At 39.5% G+C, this 17,870-nt stretch overlaps 2 protein-coding genes across 2 annotated transcripts in view; both read right to left on the bottom strand.

Moving 5' to 3' along the window:
- LOC137996199 (uncharacterized) overlaps nt 1–17,870 on the bottom strand; it is a 260,410-nt gene that overhangs the window by 36,742 nt on the left and 205,798 nt on the right. Inside the window, exons 123-128 of the mRNA XM_068841623.1 lie at nt 16,878–17,096; nt 14,420–14,626; nt 7,003–7,236; nt 5,209–5,421; nt 3,232–3,447; nt 1,783–2,007 (exon numbers count right to left, since the gene is read on the bottom strand). Of these exons, the coding sequence (XP_068697724.1) occupies nt 1,783–2,007; nt 3,232–3,447; nt 5,209–5,421; nt 7,003–7,236; nt 14,420–14,626; nt 16,878–17,096 (1,314 nt within the window). The remainder of the gene's footprint in view (nt 1–1,782; nt 2,008–3,231; nt 3,448–5,208; nt 5,422–7,002; nt 7,237–14,419; nt 14,627–16,877; nt 17,097–17,870) is intronic.
- LOC137997876 (uncharacterized) lies at nt 9,592–12,677 on the bottom strand. The gene has a single exon (XM_068844193.1). It carries the CDS (start codon nt 12,117–12,119, stop codon nt 11,193–11,195), a length of 927 nt encoding a protein of 308 aa, XP_068700294.1. The 5' UTR covers nt 12,120–12,677; the 3' UTR covers nt 9,592–11,192.

The following is a 17,870-nucleotide window of genomic DNA, read 5'->3' as shown; positions in this document are numbered from 1 at the left end:
AGGTATAACACAATGTAGCTAAAGCGGTGACTATGAGCAAATGCGAAGGAACGTTGTTCGAAAACACAGATCTAGAGCCGGTTATTGTAAATAACATTAAATAACAAGGTCGCTGTCAAGGGAAAAAAAATTACTTTTCAAAAATTTTTCACGCTTTTTACGTCATTGTTTTCAAACTTCTTTGTTGTCATCGGCGTTTTCGGCCTTGGAAGGGCAGATGATTGGCAAAAGCCTATCAAATGTTTTCAAGCGAAAACGAATTAGTGTGAAGGAGGCCTTAATTCCTGATAGACCACTATCGATATATTAAAATTCAGTCCTAAAAAAAAGACATCATCTCCAGGCTCTGGGGATTAAATATAAGAATTTGTACGAGTTTATTCCCCAGAGCCTCGAGATGATGCATTTTGTTTAGGACCGAACTTTAATATATCGAAAGTGGTCTATTTCTCGACTCGGAAAATACCATAATACTCTTTGTTTGAGGTTTTGACGACAACATAAGCATGCAACAGAGAATCTTTCATTATCTCTTTTCACTCTGATACCGCTCGTACCACTTTCTGTTTAGGATAATTGGCCATATTGTAGGACGTGAACGAGACTGAATAATCGCGAAAGACTTATGATAGAGCCAAGTTATATCTTGAGGTGACGTTTTCGTCGACCGTCGTCGTCGTCGTAGATCTTAAGGTCCCTAACGACACGCAATAGACCATTGTCATAAATGGCGACTCCCTTTATATTCTTTTGGATTTATGTTACTTAGACCTGCTGGCCTCATTTTGAAACAAACATTCTTTTGAAATTTGCTCCTTGTAGCGAGCGCTAGAAAGGCTTATTAGCATTAAAACAAATGAATATTTTATTTGACCGCCATTACGAAAGAGGTCTATAATCAAATTTAAAGGACGTGAGCACCCGGCGATAACTTGTCAATTGTCTCTCCAAACATACATACTGTTCATTCCAGTACTATTCCTGGAAAGTTCATACACACTTTCCATGCCGAACGACTTGAAATAATCGCGAAATGATTCCAATAAAGAGAAGTTATAGTTAAGTTCTAGCCGTAACTCTCGTCTTCGTCCTCCAGACAGCAACACAAAAAGACCTAATCTTCTTGAAGGTTCAAATCTTTCCTCCAAATTCACTTCCTTTATAGTTCATCTAGTTTGTAGACGTTGAACGCACTAGATCAATAAGTTTTCGTTGATCTCAACGTCATAGATCTCAAGCCTAATTAACTCTCCCGAGTTGCAAATTTTATGAGTAAAAAAAAAAACAGCTTTATGCGCGCTCCCTTAATAGGCCATTTCCGAGTTCATGTCAGCCTCCTCTTCAAAGCGAACATGACCTAAGTGCGAAGTTTTTGTGGTGGTAACTGGTTCTACTTTACATATGAATGAAAAGTAATTTTCACAACAAACACGTCGCACTTAGACTCGATTTGAAGAGGAGGCTGGCATGAACTCGGAAATTGCCTATTAATTCGTAACTTGGCCACGCCCTTCAAAAGGACGTGAATTCTACAACTTAAAGTTTTGGGCAAACACAAATTTGTCATTGTCTCTTCTGACTTATAGGCTCGCGTTCACTCGACAGACATTGCGTGCCGTGGAACAATTTTCATATATAAAAATCCAGTCAGAGCTGAAATTCACCCAATCAGATCACTGCGATAAGCAATGCGAATTTCCATAACAAAAACAAACGGTCGAAAAGCCTCTCGTTCAGAGGTGAGCCTTTAAGAAAGAAGAAAACATTGTGTATTCATCTCACCGCATTTTCCTTTGTTCAAAAGCTTCAACCCTTTGTCACCTCTGGATGAGGCCCGACAAGACTTGACCTTCAGAAAGCACTCATTTGGATATTCAGTTCCGTCCGAACCGCACACCAGCGCTGGCAAGTGACTGCAGTCGCTTATCACGGGACACTGGCATTTTGCTTTTCCTTTCACCTCTTTACAGACTTGGTTAGGTCGGCATTTCATCCCAGAGCAAGTTTCTGACAACATAACGACCAACATCACGTTTCTTGGTATTCGTTACAATAATGTAATAAAAAAAAACGTATAAACTCTATCATTCCTAGAAATATGGGAAATAAGGCAAATAGGGGGTTTGGACTAAAACGTATTAGTAGAATTCTACTAGTACACTAATGCAAATGCTGTAATCTGATTGGCCGAGCCATTGAACACTATCAGCCATTAGTGTGCAGTGGCTGGAGGTCGTCTTGGAAATAACGACGTTTTTTTTCGTTTTTCCAACGTTTTGGAGGAAAAGTTGGATGCAAATGGTAATTAAATTTCTAAGAAGTCTAAACGAAGGACATTTACGGTTTCTTGACTTTCAAAAAAGTTGAAATTATTGAAAAAGCTGATGCGCTCGCGCGCACAACTTAGATTCAATCCGAGCGATCTTTTTCAGCCCAAACTTTAATAATACGTCAAGAAATAATTGGAAACCGTTATTTGAAGTAAATTTTAGTAAGAGGTGATAGTTGATTCGGCCTTCGGCCTCATCAACTATCACCTCATAGAAATCTCGAGCTCATAATCTAATTGTTAATTAGGACCTGTTAGCTTAGTGGATAAATATGGCGCGTTTTTACTGCCAAAATTTAAACGTGCATTCGGCAATTCAAACATTCAATTTAGCAATAGGACGTTTTCAACCACTAGCGACACCAGTAACAATAGAGAAATGTACGACTTCTGGTGGACGAACAAAACAAGCTATGAGTGCTCTTTTCTTTTCGTCCCCCATCATGGCGGCGATGACATCACTTGAAAACCTCTAATTCAAAGTTAGGGTTAGTGTTCGGAAAATGTCATTTTAACAAACTGATGTCAGTTTTTCATGAGTCTGTCCTGTTATTGATCATGAATTTCGTCATAACATTGTCAAAGTAGCTGTGGGTCCACGAGGCGATAGCCGAGTGGATCCGCAGACTACTTTTTGGATTCGGATCTTTAGATTTGGATTCGGAATGTGGTATAACTCAAAGGGCATATAATTAGCTTATCTATATTTTTGTCCATCTCCATTCCTTCCATTGCTAGCACAAACTGGAGAAAACAAATAAATGAAAAAAAAAAAAAAACGAAATAAGGAAACCATAAGGATTATTCTGGGACAAAACCATGGCTGCCGTTACGTCATATCGGTTTGGTAAGGAAAAGGAAGGGGGTGGGGATTAGGCGGCTGAGAGGCAGAGAAAACATACCACAGCTTCCGTCCTTCGTGGGCACCAGTCCACTGCCCGATTCACAAGCCTTTGCCTTCAGTTTGCATTCATTATCATAGGTTTTTCCGTCGCTACCACAGACTTTCTCTACTGACGATGGGCATTCTTCCTCGAGGGGACATCGGCAATCGTGCAGACCGTTTTGTTTCGGAAAACAATGCTTGTTTCCGGTACATTTAACTAAATCACAGATACCTGAGATTAAAAAAAAAAAAAAAATGAAAGTCAGTCCATTGTATTTGTTCCAGTAAGCAAGTAACACTATTTCCAAGATAAGGTAGAGCTAAAGATTGAGAAGTCCATTGAAAAAGGGGATTTTCCTTAACAAGGGAAAGCTGTCATTTTCAGTTACTTTCCCCGAGCAGCTTGAAAACTCTCTGGCTAATTTCGTTGACATGCTGGTGTCAAACAACAAACAACGGCCATTGGCTATTTTCCCAGTTCCATAATGCAATACGTTTTGGGGGTTCTTTACATAAAAACAATACAAGTTAATCACTCTTGGGACTGTATGACGCTTCAGGTAACTGGATATTTATTGTTTTAGTGCAAATAACACCCCAAAATGAACTGTATTATGAGATTTGCGAAAATAGCTAACAGAAAGAAGAAATATTACACTTTCCAGTCACAGAAGCAATTTTCATTGGCTTAGTGGTACTCTGATAAACCTCGATATCACGTTATGACAGCTTCTGACGCAACCATGCGGATGCTAGGAAGAGAAAAAATTACCACGCGAAGTTCTTTCGTACACGATATCGTCCACGTCCGATATTGTTTTTCTGCACCCATGCGTTTTTTTATTGAATCAATTTTTATCATTTAGGTTTAAAGTGTTAAGTTTGCGTTGTCAATTTAGCCAAGTCTTGTCGAGTTTTTGAGTATGCGAAATTCAAATCCGAAAATCAAATAAGAAACATTTGCCTTTGACTTGCCATGTGTCGGTGAGTAGTAAAACGCGACAATTTGGTTAAATTAAGAGACTTGTCAGAAATTAGCAGGGGGAGGGGGAGGATGTGGAGATTTTCGGTAAAGCGACGAAATAAAATGGCCCTCCCTAGGTAAGGGATTGAAATGTCTTGAACCTTCCCTGGAACTCATTCTAACATTTACTGACCCCCCGGATAAATAATGCCTCCAAATTTGTTATGCAGTAGTAGAAGAAAAAAAATGTTTCAGGACTTTTAATAAAGGAAACCTAAGAAGTAAGTGATATCTCTGTTGCAGAAACAGGACCAAAAAAGCTTTTGGCTCAGAAACCAAAACACACGCACAGCGTTCAAAACTTTCAATAGCGTGTCTTGTTTGTATGGCATGATTTTCATACATGGTTTGTATTCGTTTTATAACGTAATATTAAAGCATCCCTTTATAATCACAGTGGCTTAGTTTCTGGTGACCCTCCCTCTTTGCTGTCTTATTTTTTTTCACGGCCCTCCCTTTAGAAGGGCTCAAAAAACTGTGACCCTCCCCTATTTTCCACCCCCTTGCTAATTCCTGACGAGTCCTTAACCGCCGCAGAAAGACTTGCGAGCAGAAGTTTCCAGCGTTAGCCCTTTCTCGGAGCTGCCTTTTCAAGTAAAATTTGGGCACAAGATGTGCGCGGAGGAAGCTTCTTTGCAAGGAAAACAAGGGAGAAATGTGCTATCTGCGGTCTGCTCATAGCTCAAAATCAGGGAGCTAACGCAAGAGACATTTTTGTGCAGCCACCGACGGCAATCGGAAGTGAGGGAGCATTTTTTCTTTTGAATTTGTCTTCACTTTACCACATTTACATTGTTAAGTGTCTTTTTCCCGTTAAACCGGATTTGGACTCTTTTAGTTTTAACTTGTCTCGACACTACCACATTTAAGCTGTTAAGTATCCTTTCATTGGCGGAGACGATTTGTTTAAAAATACCCACACACACCTTCCATCCATTATATACAACCAAAGAAAAAATGACAACTCACCACAATATCCTTTCCTCTTGGGTAAAACTTTCTTATCTGCTTTACAACTCTTGGCTCTCAAAAAGCACTCGTTCAAATACGTCTGGCCATCGGAACCGCAAATCAAATCCGCGCTTAAAGTACAATCCTTTTCGGACGGACACACACAAACTGGCTTTCTGCCATGAACTTCACAAGAGGCATAGTTGTCACAACTGGTGGTATCACATGGGGCTGAAAGATGTAAGAAAACCTCTTTCCAGCAACGTGTGAAATAATGTTCTAATTATTGAAAATCAAATTAAACTCCAACAGACTGTGCAACGAAAACGGGATAAACGTGGGGGATTCAGAAAACTGCATGGCTTTAAATTAACCATGTTCAGAGCGAGAATGTCCAAGCAGGGATAATAAAAAGCGACAGAGAATCCTTTCAATTTTGTTGAACAATGTTTGTTTTCAAAAACACTCAAGTTTTCTTAACGTAATAATCCTATGATGCTTTTTCTATTGACAGACCTAATTGTGAATTTTATGTTTGTTTCTGTATTCCTTCCCGACTTGACTACTTTTGAATATGACGAATAGAATTAGCTTTTACTTCTCACTCGGCACAGAAAATTGAGCTACGAAGTTTTGGATTTGCCAGTCTCAGGGTGTCAAACAAGTTGAAAGGCGAAATGAGTCCTGAGATAGGATTTTTTTTACCAAGTATTTATAATAGTAATGGAACTGAGGCCCGATTCACACGGTACCGGGCGAATTTTCTACCGGTTGAAAAAATTTGACCGGCCATGTTGTTCGCACGGAACCGTGCAATATTTTCGTTCTGCTCACACGGAACTGACGAACCGGGTTAAAGTTTAATTTTTGCCAGTGTTTTTACAATCTGTTCATGCGCATGCGCAAAACGCTACTTTACGAAATCCAAAATGGCGTCAAGAAAGAGGAAGGCTAACGATAGTAGCTGAGTTACCGCGCATCCATGCAACCACTCCTTTGCCGTGCAAAAATTTAGACGGTCAAGGTGTTCTCAGTGCGACGGTTTAAATTTTCGACCATACCGGCTAAAAATTCGCCCTCGATTTTGGCGTTCAAATTTTTGAACGGCGAGGCGTCTAAATTTTCGTACGTTTAGCGTGGTTCCGTGTGAACGGAACCCCCTAAATGGTCGAATTTTCAACCGGTAGAAAATTCGTCCGGTACCGTGTTAACGTAGCCTGAGTGGAGTCCAATTTGGTCTGTAATCATACGAGTGATTAACAAAATCGCAAGACCGCGTAGCGGGAGTCGGATTTGTTTGATCAAGAGTATGATTACGACCGAATTGTACGACACGAAGTCCTGTCTCCAATTAATCATAACCATTACAATTTCCAAGAAAACAAATGCATTCCTTTTTCACTGTCAAATGTTACAAATTCGTCCATTTGGAAAATCCCCAGTTTTGTAGAGTAACTGGTTGTTGCTATGGTTATTGTGATAAATTCTGTGATTGGTGGATTAAGCTGAGTGTACTTAATATGACTGGCTGATGTAAATGTCCAGTTACAGGTGTCCGATTACAGTGTCCGATTACAACCCTACACAATAATTAGTGAAAAATAAAGGAGTTAATGCACCAATCAAATTTGAGAAAACTGTAGTGGTTATGATTAGGAAGAGAATAGGATTTTTTTTGGCAAAAATAGCAAAATAGGACATCCTATAAGGCACAAGCAAAAAGATGAGCCACACAATGAGATTGGATGGTTTCAGTGTACTGTGCAAAATGAGATCAAAGTTGGCATAAAAACGATGAGCAATAAGGCTTACCGCATTTGTCCGAAGTGACTGGGCTCATTCTCTTTCCCATCTTGCAGGACTCCACTTCCATAAAGCACACGTTGGTATAGACTTTATGAGTAGCACCGTCACTTCCGCAGACTGGTATGGAGACCGTTGAACAGTCGATGACATCTGGACAGCGGCATTCCACTCTTCCTGACTTGAATGCGCACAATGCGTTGTTGGTGCAACTCTTCAGTGAGCACGGAATTGTTACAAGTCCTACCACGGAGAGAAAAGAGATCATACCACCTTGGAAAGGATCATGAGTTTGTTTTAATGGTGAACTTTCCTCTCAAGTTCCTCGGGCTTTAAGGTGATTCTCTGGAAATTAAATTTGCCGTAGATTTCCGATGAAACATCGCACACTGCCGTAACATGTCAAGGAGATGATAAAAATGTAACAAAAAGGGAGGGGGGGGGGGGGGGGAAACCATGCTCGTTTCCATGGTACGACGCAGACGAATAAGACTATTTGAGCCACTCCGACAATTGCCGCGCACCCCCGATGTTGGACAAATTTAGCTCTATTTTATAAATGTAATCCATGTTATGACGCAAAGCCTGGTGTCATTCTCCGGTTAATTTACGTACGTACCTGAAAAATGTATTTGAATTCCTTTGTGAGTACTTAAAGGGATTATGTCACGCAAAATGATGTGATTTCATGACACCCAAAATGCCCAAAAAGTAGAATGAAACATTGCAATAACCACTTAAAAATGTTGAACAACACAAAAGAAATACAACAAAGAACACAAAAGGACAAGATTGAAACGGATTGCATTTGGGTAATCTTGAAAAAAGTCGGCCCGACGTTTTTCAAGTTTATGACAAATCGCCTTGATAAAGGTCGTTTCTGCTCAGAATCATCTTGTTTCTGATGTAACGATAATTTTATCAGTAAAGGAATTCCACATTACCATTTTCGAGTTTAAAACTCGTGATTAACTAAACATTTTCCCTAAACACCCTAGAAGAAAAAAACTAGGCATAGATTTTGGTCATTTTTACTGGGTTGCCAGTATGGCAATCCCAGTCGGAAAATGAGTAATATTTCGTCGTTTTATTTTCCGTGTCGGTAAAAGTCTTGCCTGTCACTCCCCTGCTAAGTGGTGTCTTTGTTCATAGAGTCTTCTGTTCGTATTTTGTTAGGCTTGAGGGGGTTGGGGTAATGCGTAGATTTCTCTGGTGCACACAGGAGAGCACTAAATTAACCTCCAATGGCGTCGAAAGTCATTTAAACGCGAATGGCGTTTTAGTGCATCTTTAAACACAATATACCCTTATGGAGCTCAGGAATTAACTTCAGTGAACTTTTCTATTACAAAGCTGTCAGATGCTCAGAGTGCACGCTTAAACTTGTGGTGAAAAGAAGTTGTGAGGGAACTTGAAATGATCAACATGTCAGCCCAGAAGCCAATGTTTCACGATTCCATTTTATTTTCTTCAATCTTTCTGGGTTCAGTACTTTGCTAGTAACCACATGTCTTCTCAGAGGGCTATTTACCTAAGACTTCTACCATGGCACTACAATGTTATACAATACCAAAACAATATTGTGTACTATTAGAGCTACATATTACGCAAAGACAACTTCAATCTCCTGGAAGACAAAACGCAGCTCAGTTGACAATATGGAATAAAGCGCTGTGTTACTGCACTACCACACGTAAGCAATGCGTGTCTATTTTTTCTAAAGATGACAGGAATTTCTTCTCTCTGACAAATGATTAATAGGCCGGTAGCCAGGTTTTTAACCTAAAAAAAAAAGATCTGTTTCGTCGTATGAACATGTGAGCCTAAGGGCCTCTGCTGGTACGACTTCTGGGTGACCCCTTAAATGGTCTTAATGATTCCCAACTTGAAAAAATTGCCTGGAACGCTGCAGTTTAATACCACCCAACTAAGTCCCTTCTGTTTTTGAGCAACAAGTCTAGGAAGATCGAAAGAGACTCTACTCGCAGGGTAATTTCCCACGCGAACGCAGTGAAAATGGTCACTGCAGGCGAATGAACCCGAACCGAAGAAAACCTGTTTCCTGCGTTTATGAGTTCGTTTTCTCTACAGACTGAAAAAAGAAAAAAAGGAGCGGGCAAAGACTGTTCATAACCTCTCTTTTAAAAGAAGACAAAAACAAATAAAATAAAATAAAATAAAAATACGAGGAACTCGGAGAAATAACCACGAACGACAATAAGTACAATTTTGTGTACTTGTTTTGGTCCAAGAAAAAATGGTCTTAAGTAGCACTGGCTGTTTACTAGATCGAAATTTCGTTATGTGACCACATGCTGAATCTGTAGGGGTTGGCTGCTACTGAACCAGAACTCACGATGCCTTCCTGGCGTTTCGCTAAATAAAATAAATAAATAAATAAATAAAATAAGCCTTTCTCTCAAAAAACAAAACAGAGAATTTGACACGAAAGTCACGGAAAGTTCAACATTACAACTTCCTGTTATTTTCGTTTTTCTTTTATTATTATTATTATTATTATTATTATTATTATTATTATTACTATTGTTCAAGATCCCCGATCCTCGATCCTGCTTTTCCAGTACATCCTAAACAGTCCAGTTGCCTCCATTTTGATCGATAGCTCGTGCTCAAACTTTCATTGATCGACCTTAGCCGAAAACACACTTCTTTCTCAGACAGAGAAAGTCAAGACTTCCCATGATTTCTCGTGCGTCCTAGTGCATGTAGAACATCCCATCCTCGTTACCAGAATGTAACATATTAGCAAGGATATAGCTTGAGACAATAAACAACTCCAGTTTAGATTGCTAACGCAACACTACACTTTATTCGCTAAGCAGCTTGCGTAAGAGAATAATGATGACATAGCTTAACACAACTTCCGGTTACCTTAATATATCACAGTGTTCGATGGTCGTCTCTGAAACTAGGCTATTGAAACATATAACAAGTACATAATGTTATGGAATACGAATTTTGTATCCTTATAATTAATATGATTCTAATTATAATTGTGATCTTCTACAGAATCATGATCCAGTGTGACAAGCAGGGACCACTGTGATTTTTGTCGTACCGTGGCCCCTGTGTAAAGATCTCCAAAATTAAAGGCAAATAAGCTGTCTTCCTTTGTTTGCTTCAAGTGCAAGGATCTGTGGATGATTATACCCTAACAGTCCTGCAGAGTTCCTACTAGTTTTAATTTTAAAAATTGGGGGTCCATGGGAACTCCAGCCACCTGAAATTCAGGGTCCTTTTCTATTTTGAGGAATCCAATCTGAATTTCGTGTGTATACCAGGGACTCACAGCGCTCAAAAACCATTCATAACGGCCCTCAAAATCTTAAAAGAAAGTTTAAAAGAAATACAACACAACTATTTGGTCAAGTGGAGCCAACTGTACTGAAAATACAACGATTTCAATAACACTTGTTAAGATCTGCTTTTCCTGCACATTCAGTAAACTGCGCAAAAATACCTTTGAATTAGTAGGCACCGTCCTTAATGAATGTTTAGGATTGTTTCTGTATTTCAGGTCGTTTCGTTTTGCAAATTAGTGTAAGCCCTAAGAAAGGTTCTCTGATGCGCCCAACAGTGGACTCCAAAGTTAACCAGACCCATAATGAACAATATATAAAAACATTAACATCTTTTATAAAAATAAAATACCAGTGATAAATGATATTATTCTTCTCTTAGGTTAATGTAAAATCAAACAATATGTAACTGATACGAAATTATTATTTAGGTGAAATAAATGTCATGTATTAAATTAAATCAAATTTCAACATGCAGTTAATTAACTCTTACCTGTCTTAACATTGTCACAAAGTAAACAAATCCCCTTCAAAACAAAATCGTCCTTGCTAAGGTTAAAAAGCTCATTCACATGCTGTGGGAAACTTTTCAGCAAAAAAGAAAATAGGGGTCCACTTTTTTCCCTTTCCCGTCCCAGGTATATATTTGGGCTTCCGGCTTCTATCTAGAAAGCTCTTAATCTTGGTGACGTCGGCTTTAGAAGCGCCAGACATATCAATCCTGATCATGAGATATCACTTAAGTTCGCAACTATGATACAAAAATACTGTCATGACGACTAAGCAGAGCCAAGCAGTTTCCACAAAGTCGTGCCTCTAAACCGATCGTGCACTGTTCTAAAGGTCTCTAAAGAATGACAAGAAACAAATCTTGCCATTCTAGACCTCTCTCAGTCTAAAACAACTTTTACATAACCCTCGCCAAAATTCAATGGAACGTGATTTACAAAGTGAGTTTATCTCCAAAATAGACAGGACTATTGATATTATGTTCTTGGCAATGAAGATAAACACATCTCTGTGGTACTTTGCCCACACCACTAGGCGAATGATCAAGAAGGGCAAATTGACAAAACCTATCTCTGCCAGATTGCGGAGGATTGTTGCTCGGAAGTGAATCTTTGTGTCATCGCTTGATAGCTTGTTTTCGAACAATTGCCAAAGTGACATTAGTAGACTGACAGATGCTACTACAACCATTGCTATTCCGAAGTCCATTGTTACTCCGACGTTTTCACAAATTGTGGTAACACTTGAATTTGCAATGGTCGGGTCGCTTTCATTTCTTGTAGTATTTGCACTCGAGCAATTCTTGTTCCCGTGTTCTCTGTCACCCAAGACGATATCTATCATGTCGACAACATCGAAGAGATCAATGGCCATTTGGTAAGAAAGCTTGGACACTAGATCTTTGCGCTCGTCAGATCGATCTAAATCGTCGGCATTGTGTAACAACAACAGCAGCAGAGGAGGTGTGACGCACAGAACTCCCTTCAGGACATTAGGTCCAAGGAAACTTTTGTTGTCAAGTCTGTCTCCGGTAGTTCCAAATATGATTCCAATGTGTGCCACAAGGGCAATTACGTACGCAAACCACACATAAAATAACGAACGAAGTTTTGCTTTTCTACAAAGTACAAGGACAAGCCACACGACCACTGCCGGTACAAATAAAATACCTTGTACTATGGGAGGCCATAAAGAATCCTTTTCGTAATGAACGCCATAAGCGATTAGAAATGCCCATTGTATAAGTAATAGAACGAAGAACGCGGCACGTCCTAGATGCATCCAAGAGCACCTCATGATACTGTCCAACTTTGCCAGCAGGATATGCTTACTGCGGTCGAATTTGTTAGAAATATACAGTAATTAGCCAATTAGGAAGCGCCACACTTCAGGATTTACGTGAGCGTGAATAGAAACGTCGGTTTACAATGCAGAGACAAGATGAAATATTAATTACATCACCGACCAACACACTTTTACTCAAGTTTTACACAAGTTCTACTTAAGTTTACTGACAGAAAATACAGAGCAACATCAAGCTGCAAAGATGTCATGCAAATGTAAATAGCCTGACAGTGGCTTTCCCAGAAGAGCTGGCGCTTTCGTAGAAATCCGGAAACAGCTGCCTCGGTTTCCAAAATCAATGGTGTAATATGATTGGTCGTTTGTTGCAAAATTCAACAATGTATGTTTGTATGCAACAATCTATATTCAACTTCAACATAGCACAGAGCTGCAAATAATTTCCCGGCTGGCGCCGGTCAAATTGTCCTTTGCTCGGACATATCCCATTTTTGGCCGGAGAAACATCGATAATTTTTGGATATTTATATTTATATAAATGACTGACGCTCATTGATAGGCAAGTCTAAATCAAAATGTCTTGAGTTCTTATTTAAACTTTTGTTTGTTAGATATTTGTCTGATGTTGTCAGGTAAACTGTTCCACAGTACGGGTCCAGATTTGAAGAAAGCCCGTCTCCAAATGTTTTGCATTTTGTTTTTGGAACCAACAACTGATCTTTGTTTCCGAGGTGGTAACGTCCTTCCGGCTTCACTCGTATCAGATTTTCCAAATATGAGGGTGCTAGACCATTGCTTCAGTTCTACGTCTTATATACGGTTAATTATGAAGTTGATGAAATTGACTGAGGCTTCAATCTAGTTGATTTTCATCATAATAAAAGCTAACTGGTGTGCATTTACAACAAGTAACAAGCAGAATCCATGTCCGCTGATTTAACACAATTTTAGCTCGGATTTTTATGAATAAGGGTAAATCTTAAAATGTTTCACTGCTATATCTTATTAAAAGGGACCGGGTAAATGATACCAACAGACAACTCTCTTTTTTTCCATTTAGAATACTAGAACGACAGCATAATTTTGCTACTTTTCGTCAATTTCAAGTCTATACTCCATGGGGAAAACATTACCTAATCCTTGCGAGGTATGACGTCTGTCAATACAACTCTTATCTACATTACCATCACTGAAAAGCTTCTTGGTAACCAAGTTTTTATTAAGGGAGTGCCGGAAGTGATGATTGATTTCTTCACTTTGAGCCTTTTTAATGTAAATTTAATGCATTTTTTCTTCAGTAAAGTTTGAGCAGAAGTTTCCAAATATTTTATATAAATGACCCACGCATCGTGACACGTAACACAATGACATCTGCGGTGAATCGTTTGAGATGAATGGCGTATATAGGCCAGGTAAAGTTTACATGTTGTCATATGTGAATTTACTGCTAAAAAGGTTTTGTTTCCCTGGAAAATAGAATGTTTAGTTAACCGCGATATTTATAAGCTTAAGTGATTCACACGAAAATGTCGACAAGTAGACAAATGAATCTAAACTTACTTTCTTGTTATTGTGATTTTCGCACTTAAATTTGAAGACAAAGGGTGCCATGACCCTTGTACCGACACTGAGAGGTTTTGTCGTCCTTCTCACATCATGTTTACAAAATCCACACGGACTAATACTAAAGTAATTCACACCCGTGAACGGTACACATTTGTAAGACCCGCTAATTTCCGGTGACGACTTGGTGAATGACAAAGCGAAAATTTGCAACGACAGCCGGAAATTTTATGACTACTACGAATCATCTATTAAAAGTTCTTGGTCTGGTAGTTAAGTATCCGTCTTTTCCCCTCCTTTTTCACAAACGGCAATAACACTAAACCTTTGCTACTCCACTCCTCGAAGGATTAAGCTTGGCGTCATTGAAAATTAGCCATTTTATCAATGTGCGCGAGCTAATTCGCGCGCCAATGACGCAAGAAATTGAGCGCAGTACAGGGACGGCAGAACGTGTTTTGTATTGGTGGGGGGGGGGGGGGGGGGGGGGGGGCGGAGGATAACAAGTAAGCACCGGAGACGCTATCTTGTAGAGAGTTCTGGAGGAATTCTCCGCCAGAAAATTTTGAAATCTTGAAGCTCGGAATGATACTTTGAACATTCTAGGAGAGATATCAAAAAAATAAACGTGGATTAACCGGCTCCGCCGTGCCTGCAGTAGGGTTACGCAATGCAAAAGCAGGGAATCACCTCAAGAGTTCAACAGTTTTGGTTATATTCTGTGAACTTACCACATGCTCCACGCTTAATAAAAAGACCCATTTTCTTCTCGCAGGACTCTTTCCTCGCTTTGCATTCATTTTCATAGGTTTTGCCATCGCTGCCACATACGGGTTCTCCAAAGCTCCCACACCCGTGAGGACATGCGCAGATGGCGTTTCCCTGGGGATTTACTTCGCAGTCGTGATCACTTGGACATGTGGCCTTGGAGCAAGGAGCTAACAGGAGAGAATTTTTTTAAATACATTGAATGTTAAACTTTGGTATAATTGCATAGGTAATTATTGAAAATTCTCCGCGCTGATTGGTTACACTTGAAGTGATTATTTAAGAATTAGACCCGTGGCCCTTGAGGGCGAAGGGTCTAATTGTTTTAGTATCACCCAACTAGTCGGACAGAAAAGGCAATAATAAAGTTAGCAAATGCAAGTTGAAGAAATACTTAGTTGGGAATAAAACGAAAGAAAGCGTCACGCTTTTCGCTACTCGAGGACTATTACTAATAGTCCTCTAGTAGCGTAGCCAATCAAAATGCAGCATTTGCATTAGTCCACTAGTTGGGTGATACGTGATAATCACCTAAGCGGTTTTTTCAAAATGACCGCAGGCCTTTTATCGAGTTGACAGACGAAGAAATTAATTGTCTTAAGGGACTGGTCAAAAAGTATAGGGGGGGGGGGGGGTGGGCCGGAGCATTTGGAAATGTGGTTGATAAAAAACACATGGCCCACCCCCTCCCTTCGGCACAAAAATGACTGACCCACCCCTAAAGCAAGGTTGGAAATTACATGACCCACCCCCTAATATTAAAACATGCATTATTGGTTTCCTCTTAAAAACCCAATAAAACCTGTTCTGTGCGAGAGCAGTGACGAAGATTTTGAAGAGCAAGAGATGATGACGGTTGAACAGGCCGAGCTTATGGAACAATATGTTAACGGTGATTTATGAAATAAGCAGAAATATCAAGACAATCCTAACAAACGTATTCAAAATACCAGAAACTTTTACATGGCAGTGTTACATGTATCTATTCAGACTGTTTTGTTAGTTCGTTTGTTTTTTCCATTTTACAAACCGTCATAATATTGATACCTATTGTTATGAAAAGAAATAGGACCTCGTGTTTCGTGTTTCTAGAATATAAGTAACAAGTTACAACATAGGAGACCACACTAAGGCATCAGAATTTTAAACAGCAATGAAATGTACAAACAAAAATCGTACATTTTATTAAAATTGCATTTTAAAAAGGACACAACAGATTTGAGAGTATTTTTAGCAGTAATTTCACCTGGCTGTGTTTTATATATCAAGACAGTGTGGTCAACTGTCCCGTTAGTATGAAGACTTAAATGTGTGCCCGTCTATGTTATAAAATAGGGTGACCCACCCCCTAAGGGTAGCTGAAAATTGCACGACCCACCCCTTGCACAAGGCTCAAAACCTCATGACCCACCCCCTCTCTGCTCCGGCCCACCCCCCCCTATACTTTTTGACCAGTCCCTAAAGAAAACACATATTTTTCAAATAATCACCCAAGCAAATTATACTAAAACAATTTTTCAGATCGCCTTCGGCGAATAATTGTTAAACGTCGTAATTCAGGGGCTTAGCCGGGGGAGGGGGTCCTAGGGTGCCCGTGACCCCCCCACTCTGAAAAACAAAACAAAAATTGCTTTATAAATTTCAAGTGATCTCAGCTAGAGAAAGTCAAATTTATTGTGCAAGTTTTTGAAGCGACCAAAATGACACCATTGTAGCTGAAATACTCCCGGGCTAATGAAAAAAAGTACTTGAATTTTGATTTTCTTTTTACAAAGTATCCTGTGGAGAATACAGGGAATTGCAATTGCATATCCGAAGGTTCCGGGGGGAGGGATGGGGAACATGCCCCCTATTCTTCCCAGATACCGGTCCCTTAGAGCGCTTCCGCCCCCGCAAATGAAAAATCCTGCCTACGCCCTTGTTATTAAGTTAGGACAATGCCGTTACTTACTACACTACGACTGAGTTTTAAGACAGAGTTATAAAATTTAAGCTTGTTGAAATAATTAACCAGATCGCTTCCACAAGTGTGCGATCAAAATCCAATTTCTCCTTGTGGTATAAAAACAAGAGTTGTAGCAACATTCATTTTTCGTAAAATCTCGAATTTTCAAAAGATTGCCTGGTTTATCTCGTTTAATAGACTACCGCGGTCATTTTGATTTCTTTTGTTTAAAAAGATACTACGGGATGACAAAATTAATATGGGCAAAATTAATATGTATTCGCCGCCTGGGCATCCCATAATAGCTTTTGGAACAATGTAACTCAAAATGGCCGCCGTATCGTCGAAGTAGTCTATTGTTCAGAGATGCACTTTCAATATTCAGTACCCTCGGCTGACTGCTAATGAGGCAAAAGATGTAAACAAAGATTGCCCAATACGAGGTTTTCGGTCCTATGTTTACGATGAGTACTTACAGCATTTTCCTCTTGCTTGAACTTCAATTCTCTTCTTCATCTGACAAGACTGCGCCTCCAGGACACAAGTGTTAGCATACGTCTTCCCGTCGTCTCCGCAAATCCGCCTCTTGACCGCGCGGCACTGGTCAGCCGATGGGCATATGCACTGCGCAGTACCATTTGCTGCCACAGTGCATTGACCATAATAGTTCTGACAACTAGAGAACGAGCAGGGGCCTGGGGTCAAAGCAGATGAGAAACTATTTGAATCCTGATTGACTGCAAACACGAAAGTATCACTAAAAAGTAATGCTGACATTCTACCCGCCTACGACCTACTTGCAGACAAATGCTTTTATTTAAGCGGGATTGACGCCATACCTACTGACAGTGGTCTTGTTTAGAAGTCGAATAACTCAACACGTTAACCAGATTTTGAGAAATTTTGTCATCGAGGGGACGTGATTTGCCACGTGATAACAAGACTTGTTGCGCTCAGGTATCCTTAATTAAACCACTAGACTTGATTTTCGATTACACCATCGTTCCTTGAAGAGGACCACACATACCTCAAACTACATTTTTTTATATTTGTCTCCTTTTCTTCACACAATTATATAAGATGTGTTTGAGTGTAAAATTGTAACTTATTTTTATACATACTCTGTTTTACCTTCTACATATACCAGCTTTTGAGTTATTTTTAAACCACTCAGATTTTTAAACAAATAATTATCCCAGAGTGACGATCGAAATAAGAAATCTGAGTTACATCTCTTCGTGCATTTACCGGGGTAAAAAACTTATTATTAATTCCTTCACTTCAATTGCGGACATTATCATTGCTATTGTTTTTAAGAAGGGCACTAGCATCACGAAAGGACCTTAAATTAGTTTGCAAAACAATGTTAAAAACAAATCAGTCTCGTTTGAACAAGAACGCTTTCTGATTAATAATATACATGAAAAAATTATTCAGTTCTGGTCGGCTAAAAAAGAGTGCTGTTCTCA

This window comes from Montipora foliosa, chromosome 3, assembly GCF_036669935.1.
Source record: "Montipora foliosa isolate CH-2021 chromosome 3, ASM3666993v2, whole genome shotgun sequence".
Taxonomy (NCBI): domain Eukaryota; kingdom Metazoa; phylum Cnidaria; class Anthozoa; order Scleractinia; family Acroporidae; genus Montipora; species Montipora foliosa.
The sequence above is the reverse complement of the archived record's forward strand: the minus strand, read 5'-3'. Positions and strand labels throughout refer to the sequence as shown.

What these genes read in the sequence shown, in the direction of transcription:
- LOC137997876 (XM_068844193.1), bottom strand. Translation starts at nt 12,119, where the DNA reads ATGAGGTGCTCTTGGATGCATCTAGGACGTGCCGCGTTCTTCGTTCTA.